Source organism: Cannabis sativa, chromosome 2 (assembly GCF_029168945.1).
Source record: "Cannabis sativa cultivar Pink pepper isolate KNU-18-1 chromosome 2, ASM2916894v1, whole genome shotgun sequence".
In the NCBI taxonomy this organism is placed as follows: Eukaryota; Viridiplantae; Streptophyta; class Magnoliopsida; order Rosales; family Cannabaceae; genus Cannabis; species Cannabis sativa.
In genome coordinates this window covers 82,920,759-82,938,211 of record NC_083602.1, presented here as the reverse complement: position 1 = coordinate 82,938,211, position 17,453 = coordinate 82,920,759, and the positions used below count along the sequence as shown (strand labels likewise).

The 17,453-nt window shown below is 42.9% G+C and overlaps 1 protein-coding gene across 1 annotated transcript; it reads left to right on the top strand.

The window, feature by feature from the left end:
* The first annotated feature begins 3,664 nt into the window (after positions 1-3,664).
* On the top strand, positions 3,665-16,720 carry LOC133034548 (uncharacterized). The gene is made up of 3 exons (XM_061109653.1): positions 3,665-3,889; positions 15,992-16,503; positions 16,558-16,720. Exons 1-3 carry the CDS (start codon positions 3,665-3,667, stop codon positions 16,718-16,720), a joined length of 900 nt encoding a protein of 299 aa, XP_060965636.1.
* The last annotated feature ends 733 nt before the right edge of the window (positions 16,721-17,453 follow it).

Genomic DNA, 17,453 nt, shown 5'->3' with positions numbered 1-17,453 from the left:
CATGTACTGAGCCATCACCTCCTTGCCCTTCTTGGCCTCAGGCAGCACGGGTTTGGGTGGAGTTGGTGCCTCCACCCGCTTAGGGATCCTCCTGACCAGTTCGGTTCAGATGTTGGTGGCCCAGACTCCTTAGACTTGGCAGATTTAGGAGTGGAAGGATTTACAGTAGTCAGCTCCTTAGAAAGGTCAATAACCTCTCCAGAAGGCCTCTTCTCTAAAGACCCCTCTCCGCCCTTAGACTTCTTGGCCGGAGGGGAGGCGCTAGAGCTTCCGCTCATCCTCTTCCTTAAAGCGTCGATCATCTGCCGAGACATGTCTGCACAGAACGACAACAGCGTGGTTAGTAAAAACCAGCAGAAAATACAAAGCATGAAAGTCAAGAAGCTGAAAAAGAAGTAAAGCGCAGAGTGACTGCCCGCCCAGAAAGTCAGAAGTCCATCATCACCTGATATCTCAGCCATAACAACCTTCCCTTTTCCAGCATAGGGATGAGATGGCCGAATAGGTGAAATGGGCTCCCTTATGCGAATGGCATGTTCAACGGGCCTGGGCGTGGCCGGGAGTTTTTTCTTCCTCTTCAAAGGAGTCACCTGCTCAGCCTTAGCCTCAGCCTCGGCTTCATCTTCAGGATTCATGGACTCCTAAGCATACTGCTTTGCCCGGGCCCCTCCCTTCAACTTAGCTTCACGCTTCAATTGAATCAACTCATTCTCCGGATGAGTTCGTTCAGGCCGGGCAGCAGTAGATTTCCTCTTCTTCCCCGTCACGAACTTAGAAGAAAAGTCCTTTGCGTAAAGCCCGTACTACACCAGATTTTCATCGGAGGTCAACTGGATGATATCCCTGTCTTCTGCTGACAACTAGGCAAGTTTTTGAGCCCTATCCCTAAGAGTAAGGGTGAGGGGAGGACGGTGATATGTCGGGATCTGCTAAAACCGAGTCCGGGTGATGTTTGGATCCTTCACCATGAAGTACTCATCAACAAAACGCCCTATTTTGCTGATGGCCTTGTGGTCTGTCCCGCTCAAGCACTTGAAGCCTGGTTGAGAGAAGTAAAAATACCCCGACCTGCCTTGCTTGGGGGTAGACTTCAGGTCGAAGAACCAAGCGACCCCATGGGGAGAAGGAGCATCCCATCCCTGGGAAGCGTAGAGGACGAAGAGAGCGGACAAATACTTAATGCCCTTGGGAGTAATCTGAGCCGGGCAGAGGCCGAAGAAGTCCGCCACATCCCGGAAGTACTTGTGTAAGTGCATTAACGCCCCTTGCTGGCCGTGAGCCCCCGACCAGGCGCACATCCCCTTATCAGGGTTTGTGGCATGATTATCGTGGGTGGGAATGTAGCAGTCCAGCTTGCCCAGGTATCCATCCTGGTCGAGAGTGCGGAGGCGTGCCTTCAAAATCTTGGATGGAGGACTCACCCACCTGGCGCCCAAGGCACCCTGCCTCTTGTGAGGAACCGCCTCAGCAAGCTCCTCACTGACGTAATCAATGCCCTCAACCAGGATGTCCCCGCCAGCATCAACTGGTTCCCCAACCTCATTGTACTCCCTATAATTAGGGGGTTCAATCTCTTCCTCTCCCTCAACAGCGGGAGGGCTGCCCGGACGTGCCTCATCCAGCTCCTCAACCTCCTGGACTTCGACGTCCCCCTCACGATCCTCTTCCATTGGGACTGCCAAATCCTGTTTGGCGTCGGGCAGAGTGGCAAGCTGAGCCACCTGAGGGTCAGAAGCGTCAGCCAAACACGTAGTTTTCTTCGTACGAGCCATCATCCTATGGCTGGGTACGGAATCAGAAGAATATCCTTCTCTTGAAGGAGAATTAGCACGAAGACGAGGGTGGACTTCGTGCAGAAGTTGAAGCAGCTCCTGGTCAATTTGATGCTCGGGCTCCCAAGACTCACCTGGGTTCATCTACAAAAGACAACAAGGAAGATGATTGTTGGACGAAGTATCAAACGAAAAAATAAGCAAATATGCCGACCAGGAGTACCCAACAGATTAAAGAACAACAATGTTCAGAGAAAAGTCTAAACTCAGGAAGTCAGAAAGTTTTTCTTGAGTTAGGGCAAGAAAGTTCATGAAGCTTGAAAAAAGCAGAATGGAAAACAGACGTAATGCAGTTCTAAAATAAGCCTTACGGCTGAAAGCTAACACAAGGACATGGAAAAGAAGAGTCGCAGAAGTTTCAAACCCTAGGTTTTCCTACAGTGTTCTTTCTACAACGAAGTTACATTCAAAGCATAAGTATGTAAAGGAAAAGCATAAAGGGAATCAGAAACATACTCAAAGATTCAAGTGTCCAGGTTCAAGCAAGCCAGAAATCGTCTGTAAGCTCTTCAACAACTTTGAAGCCAGAAAGTTCTCTCTTTTCGCTCTGAAGTTTGCTTAACAACGAAGGGTGATGAAATGAGGTAATGTGCCAGTACTCCAAGTATTTATAGGCAAAAGGGTAACTGTACGTAAAGGAACCTTAGACGCCTCGACTTCCCGCCTTGAAAGTGAATATGGGAAATCAAAATAATCGAGTGCAACCGTCAGCCGTGGAGAGAGAAATTCAGATTTTCAAAATATTAATTATCATAACATTAATTAGCCGAAAACCGAAGGGACGCCTAGTCAGCTTCACATCGAGTCTCGAACGGTCATGCTCGACGCGTGTCCCCATACAAAGGCAGAGCCAGCTCGGAATAAGTCTATACGCAACCTCGGAGGTCCCGTACAGACTTGGGGGGCAAATGTTATCCCAAAATTGGCACTCTGACGTGGCATCACGAGAATGGTGACACGTGGACTCTACTTAGAGCATCTGGTCAGATCAACATGCCGAGCAGGTTGCCTCGCTGGCATGTCCATAATGGAATACTCAACGAGCCGTGCAGAATGAGCAACACTTAGCGAATTCATCTAAACGCATCGTGAGTCACCAGCTCAATCCCTATAACTCAAGGATCAACTTACGTGGATTTGGCATACACACGATCCCACTATCAGTGTATTCAGCCTCAATCCCACGATCCTAGCATTCAGCATTGATCACACGATCTTTCTGTTTATGCGCATTGTAACGAGAGAGGAAACTCTTCCTCCTCAAGTTTCCTGCCCTATAAATAGTGAGGAATGTTCACTGGGCAGAGGACGAAGAAATTGTACGTCAAAATGCTATAAGCTAAGGCTATCTAAGAATTATATATTCAGAGATATTATTGTAAGAGCTATAAGAAAACGAATCTTCTTCCTTATTCTTAAGTCAATACAACTAAACGAGGATTAGGATATTACCGAACTGCTCGGGGCTGAACCTCTATAAAATTTATGTGTCTTCTTATTGCTTTACTACATATTCTTATTACGACATATCATTTATCGCTTATCAAAAAGACTCATTGTCGTTGGCTAAAAGCGAAGTCAACAGTAAATGTCCCAATGTAAGTCATATTCATGTTTTTGGATGTGTTTGTTATGTTTCTAGAGATCGTGAGCATAAGGGTAAATTTGATGCTAAAAGTGATGTTGGTGTTTTTATTGGATATTCCTTAAATAGTAGAGCTTATCGTGTTTATAACATGAGAACTCAAACTGTTTTGGAATCTGCTAATGTGGTTGTTGATGATTTTAAAGATTTTTCAGAATATTCCACAGAAGCCGAGATAGATAGCTTTATGGATACTCCACCAGAAGCAGCAAAATTAGATTCTGATGCAGCAGAACTCAATTCTAACGATGCAAATGACGAATCTGCCACTGCAACTGAGACAGGAGAACCAGAAAAGCTTATCTCGACTCATCCAAACATCATCAATGATTCTATCCAGAAGGAACCAAGCACCAGAGTTAAACTAAATCATCCCAAAGATCTCATTCTTGGAAATCCTAAAGAGAGCATGGTAACCCGAAGAAGGTATGTTAATTTGATTAGCTTTCTTTGTTTTGTCTCACAATTTGAACCTAAAAATGTGAAGGAAGCCATGACTTTTGAAGAATGGCTCAATGCAATGCAAGAGGAACTCAACCAATTTGTTCGCAACAAAGTCTGGATTTTGGTTCGAAGACCAAAAGGTATCAATGTGATTGGAACAAAGTGGATTTTTAAAAATAAAAGTGATGAATTCGGTACAATTGTGAGGAACAAGGCTAGATTGGTGGCACAAGGATACACACAGGTAGAAGGTATTGATTTTGATGAAACTTTTGCTCCTGTTGCAAGATTAGAATCAATTTGTTTATTCTTGTGTATTGCTTGTATTCTTGATATTAAATTGTTCCAAATGGATGTGAAATCTGCTTTCTTGAATGGTATTTTGAGTGAGGAAGTTTATGTTGAGAAACCAAAAGGATTTGAAGACCCTCAGTTCCCAGACCATGTGTACAAACTTGAAATAGCTTTGTATGGTCTGAAACAAGCTCCTCGTGCATGGTATGAAAGGTTAACTCAATTTTTAATTTGTCATGATTACCAAAGAGGTAGTGTGGATAAAACTCTTTTCATCAAGCATATAAAATTTGATTTTATCATTGCTCAAATCAATGTTGATGATATAGTTTTTGGTTCTACATCTAACCATGAAGTGCAGGTGTTTGTTGATCAAATGAAAAGTGAGTTTGAAATGAGCATGGTTGGTCAGCTTACTTTCTTTTTGGGTCTTGAAGTCAGACAAATGGAAGGAGGTACACTTGTATCTCAAAGTAAGTATGCTAAGAACCTTATCAAGAAGTTTGGTCTTGAGTCGGCTAAGCAGGTAAGTACTCCGATGAGCACCACTTTGAAATTGACAAAAGATGAGAATGGAGTGAAGGTAGACACTACTCTCTATCGTAGTATGATTGGTATTCTATTGTATTTAACTGCTAGTCGTCCTGATATTTGTTACAGTGTGGGAGTTTGTGCTAGATATCAAAGTAATCCTATGGAATCTCATGTATCTGCTGTAAAAAGGATTATTTGATATGTTAATAGCACTCTTGATTATGGAATTTGGTATTTTAAAGATACATTAACTTAGCTTGTTTTAGTGATGCAGTTTGGGCAGGCAATGCTAATGATAGAAAAAGTACAAGTGGAGGTTGTTTCTTTCTTGGAAACAATTTGGTTTCGTGGCATAGTAAGAAACAAATTTGATATCCTTGTCCACAACCGAGGCTGAGTACATTGTTGCTGGTAGTTGTTGTACTCAATGGTTATGGTTATAAACAAATGTTGATTGATTATGGATTTGAATTGGGTGATTTAACTATCTTTTGTGATAACACTAGTAACATAAATATTTCCAAAAATCCTGTTCAACATTCTAGAACAAAACACATTGATATAAGGCATCACTTTATCAGGGTACTTGTTGAAAACAAATCTTTACAATTAGAATATGTTGATACTGAAAAACAATTAGCTGATATTTTCACCAAGGCCCTAGACTCAAGTCGCTTTGACTCCCTCAGAAAATCTTTGGGAGTTTGCATTGTCTAATCTCTCTTATTTTTGTGTTTGTACCATATTGTTAAGTTATTCTTTACTTGCATCTAATCTTCTTTCATTCTAATTTGATAAGTCATGCTTATGCTTTTGGATTATAATTAGTTAGGATCTCATTCTTATCATACTTTTTGAGGTTCAGTTAAAGGTTTCATGTTACTACTTATATGTGTTTGGGATTACATAATGTTCTTATACAAAGTTGAGCGTATTTTGTTTCATTTACTTGTCAGGCCCCTTGCTAGAATAGAGCTACCCATACAGAGGTGTGAAAGCCATCTTTTGAGTAATCTGGAACATTGTAATTAACAACTATGATGAGGATGCACTACCATAGAAAAGGGCTACCTTCAGTATGGTGTGATAGCATCCAGTTGCGGGATCAAATTGAAAAAGGCGAATGATCCTATTTTCACTGCACACACTTATGTCTGAGAAGTTTGTACAAGTTTGTAAGTCTCCTCTACTAAAATAAATTAAAAATCATGGTTCACATTTTTTAGTAACATGCATAGTTTTTTCTCAACATCTACTAAGTATGGTGTGTTCTTGGGATACTAATTAGTTATTCTCTTTTGAAAGCATAACATGTATTGTAACACCCTAACAACCATAGGCGTATTACGTGATTTTTAACCGTACTGTGCAGCTCGTTGCTAATCAACGAGGTTTATGGAAAAACGTGATTAATTAAAATTTTGCTTTTTAATTAAACTTATAAAACAATATTACAAAAGACTCGGGATCCCGATTATAAAATTATTTACAAAAATTTTTAACTGTTTAACTGTTACATAAAATAAAGGTCGTCTAACAACCAGTTACAAAAATCAGCCTTGCTGTCCCGAGGATCATACGCTCCAGGCCTAACCGCCCCGGCATGTACAATCTTCACAAGCTCGCTCACGGCCCATCAGCTTCAGCCTTGCCTTTACCTACACATAAACGTAAACTGTGAGTCGACAGACTCAGTAAGAAAAGCATAATAATACTCATACATAATTCTAACTGCCGTGTCCAACACGATGCGAGTCCGCCTCTGCCATGTCCAACATGCGAGCCACTCTTGCCATGTCCAACATGAAGCGAGTTTTGAACGTTCACGGGGACGGTACTATTGACAAGTATCCTCCCGATCGACAACAAAGTCATACTCCGTGGCCGTGTCATACTCCGGCCTCTCTACCGACGGGATAGGTCAATAGCACGGAACCACCAACCAAATGTCGGCCTGATCGGTCGAACCTCATACTCCGCCATTGGTCATACTCCGGCTGTACCGACGTGACGGGGTTGGATGATTCGAAGCATATACATAACTAATGTAATCTAACAGGCTTCTACATGCACGCTAAACATGTAATCTACATATGCATACCGTTATACTAATCTTACCGGATTCCGAATTCAGTGTGCTTGGCCAACATTTGAGCCCAATCAAGCCGAGCGGATTGCCGGCTCCTAAACCATAAAAATCACAACGCTATAAGTGACACGCTAAATCACTTCCCGGGGACTAAAACTAGGAACTAAAAGTTTCCCTATCGATAAAAAGCATGGCAATACCCCTTAAAACATAAAAACGAGGAAAAACACGGGTTCTGAAAATTCCCCAACCGGCAGACCGGTTGCCCAACCGGAATTCCGGTTCTGGGAAATTCAGGACCCTCATCCGGAATTCCGGTTCCTCGCATGAATTTTTCAAAAATTCCAAACTCAACCAAATCAAACCCAATCTATACCAAACCTTCCAGACCTGCTCTAAATACCCCAAAGAACAAATCCAAGGCATCAAACTAACCCAGAAATCACAGATACACAAATTGCCATTAAAGCTCAAGCTTTGAGTTCTAAACTCAAACTTGAGCAAAACCACCTAATCATGCATTCCACTAGCTTAATTCTACTTAATCAAGCTTATCTAAGCCTCTGAAAACAATTAACAACAACAACAATAACTCAGAAACAGATTCACAACATTTTCTTCCAAAAATCACATTTTTGCATAGAAAACTCAAAGCTTTAAACAACCTAACTAACATGCTTCAAACAGTTCATTTAACTTCAATTAGACATGCTTTATACCACAGAAAACATCCACAACATACAGCAGCAACAACAATTAAAAACATCATGCATGCATCACCATTTTCCTCATTTTTTTCAAGAATTTAAAGAAGGGAGAACAAGGGCTAACCTAGCTTGCAATGGACCTTAAGATGAGATGAATCAACAAGTAAAATCAGTGAAGAAATCAGCTCCTTGCTGCCCAAAGCTTCAGCCGAAAATGAGAGAGAAATGAGAGTGTGTGAATTTTGAACTTTTCTTTCTAATTTTGACTAAGTGTGGAAATAAAGGAAAAAAGATTTACAAGCCAAATATACCATTTTACTTCAGCCAATTAAACACATAAAATAAACTTTTATTTCATTTAATAAACTCACATAAGACAAAACACTAATGGGGCAAAAAGACCATTTTGCCCCTCCACCATAAAATCACATAAACCATACTAAAGGGGTATTTTTGGGAAATTCTAAATTCCCGGCCATTCCCGACATTCCCAATGTCTAAAACCCGTCCCAAACTAATAACATGCTAAGTTGTGATTTCTACTGAGCCAAACGCCGAGTTCCAAAATACCGGGCACCGGAAATGCAAAATATGAAAACTACTGAATAATATAACCATGCATTTCTGAATTCCATAAATAACAGTATAATAAATTATTTAAATAGCTATAAATAATTTCATAATTAATCATAATTAACTGATAATTTCCAAATTAACTAAGCGGGCTTTACAACTATTCCCCCCTTCAAAAGGATTTCGTCCCCGAAATCTAACTCCGACAACTCGGATAATGAGCTCTCATATGTCTCTAGCTCCAGTGGCTTCCTCCACCTTCTTTGTTTCTCCAGAGAACCTTGACCAATGCTATGGTCTTATTCCGAAGGACTTTATCCTTTCATCCGGGATCCGCACTTCGTCGTTCCTCATAGGTCATGTCCGGTTTGTGAAGGCTCTCATGCTTGAGTATATGAGAGGGGTGCAAACGTATTTTCTCAACATCGAGACATGGAATACGTTGTGAAGCTGGCGATAAGGCTGGAGGCAACGCTAACCGATATGCCACTTGACCTATCTTCTCGAGAATCTCGAAAGGTCCTGTAAATCTAGGGCATAACTTGCCTCTTTTCCCGAAACGTTTAATCCCCTTCATCGGAGATACCCGTAAAAACACATGGTCCCCTACCTGGAACTCGACATCTCTACGTTTCGGATCTGCGTAACTTTTCTGTCTGCTCTGTGAGGCCAGCATTCTAGCTTTTATCTTCTCTATTGCCTCATTGGTCCCCTGTACTGACTCAGGACCTAGGTATTTCCTCTCCCCTGTCTCATCCCAGTGGATAGGGGATCTACACTTCCTACCGTACAACAGTTCATAGGGAGCCATCCCTATCGTACTCTGATAACTGTTGTTGTAAGAGAATTCTATCAACGGTAGATACTTATTCCATGAGCCTTCAAAGTCCATAACACAGGCTCTCAACATATCCTCCAATATCTGAATTGTCCTTTCGGACTGACCATCTGTCTGAGGATGGAATGCTGTACTGAATTTTAGCTTTGTACCCATTGCCCGTTGCAAACTTTGCCAAAATTTGGAGGTAAACTTCGGATCCTCCGAAAACTATAGACTTCGCCCCGTAGTGAAGTCTTACTATCTCTCGACGTACGGTTCGGCCAACCGATCCATCGAAAATGTTGTTCTAACCGGCAGAAAATGAGCAGATTTCGTAAATCGATCCACCACTACCCAGATGGAATCAAATAAACCCGTGGTCCTAGGTAACCCGACCACAAAATCCATCGTAATATCCTCCCATTTCCATTCTGGTAGGGTTAGAGGCTGCAACAACCCTACTGGTCTCTAATGTTCAGCCTTAATCTGCTGACAAGTGAGGCATCTCGATACGAATTCTACCAAATTCTTCTTCATACCGCTCCACCAGAAGTACGGTTTCAAATCTTGGTACATCTTAGTGGTGTAGGGATGAGAGAATACGGGGTAGAATGAGCCTCCTCAAAGATCTCATTTCTAAGTTCCACCTTTGCTCGGAACACAAACTGCCGGCTTTGTACAAAAGCATCCCACTATCGACCTTTGAAAAGTCCTTGGCTTGCCGGCCAACACCTCATCTCGGATTTTCACTAACTCTGGATCCGTCATCTGAGCGACTTTTATTCTTTCCAACGACGATTGCGGCGTCAAGTTAATGAAGCCGACCTACCACAAATTCAATGTTGGATCTAACCATATCCTCTGCTAGCTGAGGTGAGATCTGAATCATACTAGCTACTTGCCCGGGACCCTTTCTGCTCAGGGCATCGGCCACTACATTGGCTTTTCCGGGATGATAGAGGATCTCACAATCGTAATCCTTCACTAATTCCAACCAACGCCTTTGTCTCATGTTCAAATCCTTCTGAGTAAAGAAATACTTGAGACTCTTATGGTCGGTATAGATCTCACACTTCTCCCCATAAAGGTAATGCCGCCAAATCTTCAGTGCAAAAACCACTGCGGCCAATTCTAGATCATGAGTCGGGTATCGGCTTGTTCATAATCCTTTAGCGACGGGAGGCATAAGCGATGACCCGATCGGCTTGCCTCAACACACACCCCAAACCCCTGTTTGGATGCGTCACAATAAACTACGAACTTCTCCTTGTCACGAAGGCAAAGCTAGCACGGAGCGAATCAACCTCGGCCTGCTTCGGCTCCCGAAACTAGCTTCACATTTATCTGACCAAATAAACCGCTGATTCTTCTTTGTAAGCTCAGTTAGGGGCATTGAAAGTTTGGAGAACCCTTCCACGAACCTACGGTAGTACCCAGCTAAACCCAAGAAGCTTCTGATCTCTGTCACTGTCTTCGGTCTCGGCCAATCCCTGACGGATTCAATCTTCCCGGGATCCACCTTGATCCCATCTTTACTCACAATGTGCCCTAGGAAGGACACCTGAGACAACCAGAACTCACATTTCTTGAACTTGGCATAAAGTTTATGTTCTCGAAGCCGTTGCAGTACCATCTGAAGATGTAACTCATGCTCCTCTTCTGATTGAGAGTATACGAGGATGTCGTCGATAAACACAATCACACAGATATCGAGGAAATCCTTGAATACTCTATTCATCAGGTCCATGAATGCTGCAGGAGCATTGGTTAGTCCGAATGACATAACCAGAAACTCGTAATGTCCATACCTAGTGCGGAAAGCCGTCTTCGGAATGTCCTCCTCTCGGATTCTCAACTGATGATAACCCGAGCGGAGATCAATCTTGGAAAAGACCGTCTTCCCCTGAAGCTGATCGAACAAGTCATCGATCCTAGGTAATGGGTATTTATTCTTCACCATCAGCTTGTTCAATTCCCTGTAGTCGATGCACATCCTCATAGATCCATCCTTCTTTTTGACGAACAAAACCGGTGCTCCCCAGGGTGACACACTGGGCCGAATGAACCCTATGTCAAGCAACCCTTGGAGCTGAATCTTTAATTCCTTAAGTTCAGCTGGAGCCATTCTATATGGGGCTTTGGAAACCGGTTCTACCCCTGGTGCCAAGTCAATCACGAAATCAATCTCCCGCTAAGGTGGTAACCCTGGAAGTTCTTCGGGAAAAACGTCCAAAAATTCCCGAACCATCCTGATGTCTTCTGGCCGAATGGTATCTGGCCGAGTGGTGTCCACCACCACGGCCAGAAACCCTAAGCAACCGCCGTGCAACAATTCTCTCGCTGACATAGCCGAGATCACCGGGATCCGAGATCCCTGAACTGAACCCACAAATACAAACGGTTCTTCACTTTCCGGTTGGAAGACCACCATCTTCCTTTTACAGTCAATGCTCGCCGAATATTTAGATAGGAAATCCATTCCAAAAATAATATCGAATTCGACTAAACTCATCTCTATCAGATCAGCGCTTAACTCTCTACCATCTATCCTGATCGGCATAGACCTAATCCACCTATTGGAGATAACCAATTCTCCGCCAGGTAACAGGGTTCCAAACCCTGATTCGTAACTATCATACTGTCTCCCTAATTTACTAAAGACTCTGGCCGCCACATAAGAATGTGTAGCCCCTGAATCAAACAGCACTGAATATAGCGAGTTGTTAATAAAAAGCTGACCTGTGACAACTGATGGGCTGGCATCTGCATCAGCCTGCGTGATAGCGAACACCACAGGCTGGAGTGGGTATCACGGAGCTCGCGGTGCCTGCAGTCGGGCCGGGCAGTCCCTCTTGAAGTGTCCGGGCATGCCACAATGAAAGCATCCCTGACCTTTGCACTCGCCCCGATGGTGCCTCTTGCAGCTAGGGCACTCGGGATAGGAGAAACGGGTCTCAGTACCACCAGGACGACTCTCTCTGCTCTGGTTCCCCCGGAACCTCTTGTTCTGACTCGAGCCACCGGAAGCAGTCGGTGCTCTCTTCCTCTGGTCAATGGCCGAACCATTACTCCCCCTGCTATAACCTGATGCAGGAGGGGTAGGGGCTCCGCCACTCACTTGAGTACTGGCTGACTCTGACATGCACCCAACTGCGCCCTCAGCACGCAGTGCCTTCTCCACCATCTGAGCATAGGTGGTGCTGTCGTCGGTGGTGATCAACAAGTCATGCCTGATCCTGGCATTCAACCCGTCCAGATACTTCTCCTTCTTGCTGAAGTCGGTCGGCACAATTCCCGAGGCTAGCCTCGCCAATCGATCAAACTGAGTAGTATACTCAGTGACGCTCATGTTCTCACGCTGGCTCAGGTGAGCGAACTCTTTCCTCTTGGCGCTTCTGACCGCCTCATTGTAATACTTTGCGTTGAAGAGCTCCTGAAACCTTTCCCAGGTCATGGTGGTGACGTCATGGATCTGAGACACCATGTCCCACCAGACCAAAGCGTCCTCCTGGAACTGGAATGTGGCGCACACCACTCTATCGTTACTGGTGACACCCATGAAATTCAGAATTTTGGTGATCACCGTCAGCCATTGCTCGGCTTTCATTACGTCCAGACCTCCCAGGCAAACCGGAGGTGCTTTCTTCCGGAACCGCTCATACAGAGGTTCCAATCTATGGGCCGCCACCACTATCTCGGCACAGGCGGCGAGGGCGTGTGCCCTTTGGAACTACGGCACCGGAACCGGCGGGAGCACCTGCGTCTCAACCTCGAATCTCGAGGTCTTGTTCTTCGATCCGGGCTTGCATTTCCGCAAACCGCAACTCCCGCTGGGCTCCACCGATCGGTACGGGGAGCACAGGCGGCTCGTGGCGGGTTCTCATCACCCCGCCGCGAGCCCCCGCCGAGGACCTGCCTCGGCCCCCACAGCGGTGGGGGAACCGAGGCTCCACTTGTCCTTGGTTCGACCCCACGGAGTTGCCACGACTCACAGTAGTCCGCTGGCGTCCATCTGATTAGAACCGCCTGCGAAACCAAGAGTTGGCATATCAGGTCGTATTCAAGGAGAGCTTACTAATGCCGCTTAATTTGGAAATTAAAAAAAACGAAACATGCGCCTATTCTACTATCGTGCTACTAACATGCTTCCTAATGTGCTTTTCTTTTTCATAACCGAATAAAATAAACTACTAAAGCAATAAAGGCTTATCGAACCGTGAAACGAGCTAGCTGTGATGATGATTGTACATGTCGTGACGATCTTCTAAGACAACCTGGCTCGATACCAAATTGTAACACCCTAACTACCATAGGCGTATTACGTGATTTTTAAACGTCTTTGTCGGCTCGTTCGTTGCTAATCAACGAGGTTTATGGAAAAACGTGATTAATTAAAATTTTCTTTTTAATTAAACTTATAAAACAATATTACAAAAGACTCGGGATCCCGATTATAAAATTATTTACAAAAAGTTTTAACCGTTTAATCGTTACATAAAATAAAGGTCGTCTAACAACCGAGTTACAAAAATCAGCCTTCTTGTCCCGAGGATCGTACGCTCCAGTGCCTAACCGCCCCGACATGTACAATCTTCACAAGCTCGCTCATGGCCCATCGCCTTTAGCCTTGCCTTTACCTACACATAAACGTAAACCGTGAGTCGACGGACTCGGTAAGAAAAGCATAATAATACTCGTACATAATTCTAAGCTCGCCGTGTCCAACACGATGCGGAGTCCGCTACCGCCATGTCCAACATGGTGCGAGCCACTACCGCCATGTCCGGCATGGTACCGAGTTTTGAACGTTCACGGTGGACGGTACTATTGACAAGTATCCTCCCGATCGGTAAACCGGTCATACTCCCGGTCATTGGTCATACTCCAACTGTACCGACGGGATAGGTCAATAGCACGGAACCACCAACCAAATGTCGAGCTGATCGGTCGAGCCGGTCATACTCGGTCATTGCGGTCATGCCTCCACTGTACCGACGTGACGGGGTTGGATGATTAAAGCCTATATACATAACTAATGTAATCTAACAGGCTTCCTACATGGACGCTAAACATGTAATCTACATATGCATGCTTGTTATACTAATCTTACCTCGGATTCCGAGGTGTGTGGTCAACATCGGAACCGAAGCCGAGCGGCGGACGTTCCTAAACCATAAAAATCACAACGCTATAAGTGACACGCTAAATCACTTCCCGGGGACTAAAACTAGGAACTAAAAGTTTCCCTATCGATAAAAAGCATGGCAATACCCCTTAAAACATAAAAACGAGGAAAAACACGGGTTTTGAAAATTCCCCAACCGGCAGACCGGTTGCCCAACTGGAATTTCGGTTCTGGGAAATTCAGGACCCTCATCCTGAATTCCGGTTCCTCGCAGGAATTTTTCAAAAATTCCAAACTCAACCAAATCAAACCCAATCTATACCAAACCTTCCAGACCTGCTCTAAATACCCCAAAGAACAAATCCAAGGCATCAAACTAACCCAGAAATCACAGATACACAAATTGCCATTAAAGCTCAAGTTTTGAGTTCTAAACTCAAACTTGAGCAAAACCACCTAATCATGCATTCCACTAGCTTAATTCTACTTAATCAAGCTTATCTAAGCCTCTGAAAACAATTAACAACAACAACAATAACTCAGAAACAGATTCACAACATTTTCTTCCAAAAATCACATTTTTGCATAGAAAACTCAAAGCTTTAAACAACCTAACTAACATGCTTCAAACAGTTCATTTAACTTCAATTAGACATGCTTTATACCACAGAAAACATCCACAACATACAGCAGCAACAACAATTAAAAACATCATGCATGCATCACCATTTTCCTCATTTTTTTCAAGAATTTAAAGAAGGGAGAACAAGGGCTAACCTAGCTTGCAATGGACCTTAAGATGAGATGAATCAACAAGTAAAATCAGTGAAGAAATCAGCTCCTTGCTGCCCAAAGCTTCAGCCGAAAATGAGAGAGAAATGAGAGTGTGTGAATTTTGAACTTTTCTTTCTAATTTTGACTAAGTGTGGAAATAAAGGAAAAAAGATTTACAAGTCAAATATACCATTTTACTTCAGCCAATTAAACACATAAAATAAACTTTTATTTCATTTAATAAACTCACATAAGACAAAACACTAATGGGGCAAAAAGACCATTTTGCCCCTCCACCATAAAATCACATAAACCATACTAAAGGGGTATTTTTGGGAAATTCTAAATTCCCGGCCATTCCCGACATTCCCAATGTCTAAAACCCGTCCCAAACTAATAACACGCTAAGTTGTGATTTCTACTGAGCCAAACGCCGAGTTCCAAAATACCGGGCACCGAAAATGCAAAATATGAAAACTACTGAATAATATAACCATGCATTTCTGAATTCCATAAATAACAGTATAATAAATTATTTAAATAGCTATAAATAATTTCATAATTAATCATAATTAACTGATAATTTCCAAATTAACTAAGCGGGCTTTACATGTATATTTGTCATTTGTGATGAATTTTGATTGAATTGCTTGCTTTAGAATATCTTATATCTATTGTACATATTGTTTTGTATTATTTTCAGTTTTAGAAAAATTAAAAAAAAATAATAAAAATAAAAAAAGGGAGGCGTTGGTGACTTGAATCATGGGCTAAGAAAATTTTGTGCTTTGTTCGGAAAGTTTCAACATTTATTCGAAATTGGTTTATTTTGATATGTTTCCTTTTAAAGTTTGATATCATATCCATTGTATTTTGTCTAGAAGGATTTTCTTATATTGGCTATTTTTGGAAAATATCTTGGTAATTCTAGTTTCCTTTTATTTTTTTTGTTAAAAAATAATTTTGGAAAAAGAGTGGGGCGGTTTCCCTTTGGTGTTCGTGGGGAGGTGGTTACTCAATTTTTGAAATTGGTTTCCTTTTGTGTTTCTCTCTCACATGATTATTTAAACGAACTACTTGTCATTTATTCTCACCACCTACATGATTCTCTTTCTTTGTTTTCTTGCTTCCATGTTGTTCATTCTCTCTTTCAGATTACCATGGCTAAAACAAAGAATTTAGGGCAACAAAAATGGGTGGAAGAATCCGATGCTACCCCCTCGAATGCTCCTCCTGCTGCTCCGATTTTGCTGCTTGCTGCTGCAACTGCTTCGAACCCAGGAGATTCATTGCTTCCTCAGCGTGAATCTCAGCCCGTGAAGCCCAAGCCGAAAAGAATCCCTAAACAAGTGGTTAGAAAATCTGTGCGACCCTACAAATGTTGGACTTCATCGTCTTCATATTTGAAGGGATCTCCTCCACCTGCTACGATATCGCTTCTTCCTGCAATAGTGAAGGGAGTTGCTACATCAACTCCAACTGGTCCTTCCACTCACAGTCGTGCCCAGAAAGCATCTATCGAGAAGGAAATTTTCATGAAACGAAGCCATGACAAACTAGCTCCTCCAGCCAAGAAGCTGAAATTGAATCCCCCCTCAATTTCTTCAAGTTCTGAAGAAGAGGAACCCATGCAGGATCCCTCTGTTGATTGCGAGAACAAATCCATGTCTCTCCATTCTGAATAAGAGATTCCTGAAGACATCGGAGTTTCTTCTGACAGTGAAGACACTGAACTCGAACCCGAGTCACCTTTGCCCAAATCTACTCCAACACCTCCTCGAGGATCTTCAGCAACCAAGGCATCTGCTGCTGCCAAAGGCAAGCAGCCTACGAAGAGTTCTTCACCTGGTAATATCTCTCCATCTCAAGCTCTCAGAGCTTGATTTTACCTTCGTGATAATGAGCATGATTGGAATATTTATGCTACTCGAAAGTTTGAAAGTGAAAGAAATTATGATTTTCATGCTCATAGGGTATATGGTATTGTTAAGTTTGTTCAATGCCACCAATGGGAAAATACTCTCAGTGGTTTTCAAGGGTATATTGAAATTATTGTCAAAGAATTTTATGCCAATTTGACTAATGACATGCTTGATGAGAATTCTGAGTTCTTTGGTAAAGACTATGTTAGGGGACATTGATTTTCTTTTACCGTCAAGGATATTGCAGTGGCTTTGCAATTACCCGAAGGTGTGCCTAATGCTACTATGTCTATGGATCACCATTTGATGCTCACTGAAATTACTGGTGCACGGGTTGAATGGAAATCTGGGGAGAGCCTTCGAATTACACATCTCACATATGCTCATGCATCACTCATGAGGTTTGCTCTTAGCAATTGGCTCCCAAATTCCAACAAAACTGTGGTGTCTCAAGATTTGGCATCCTTTCTTTTTCGAATCACCTCGGGGGCATCTATTGATCTGGCTTCTTCAATCTTAGACCAGATTGTTTCATTTCGAAGAGGTAAAAAGCGAACTTTTAAGCTTGTGTTTCTAAATTTAATCTATAAAATTTTGTCCTCTCAAAAAGATGTGGCCCAATCTCATGAAACACTTGAGCCTCCTCTTACTGGAACTATTTTCCAACCCTCGGAGTATTTTGATGGAGCTTTTC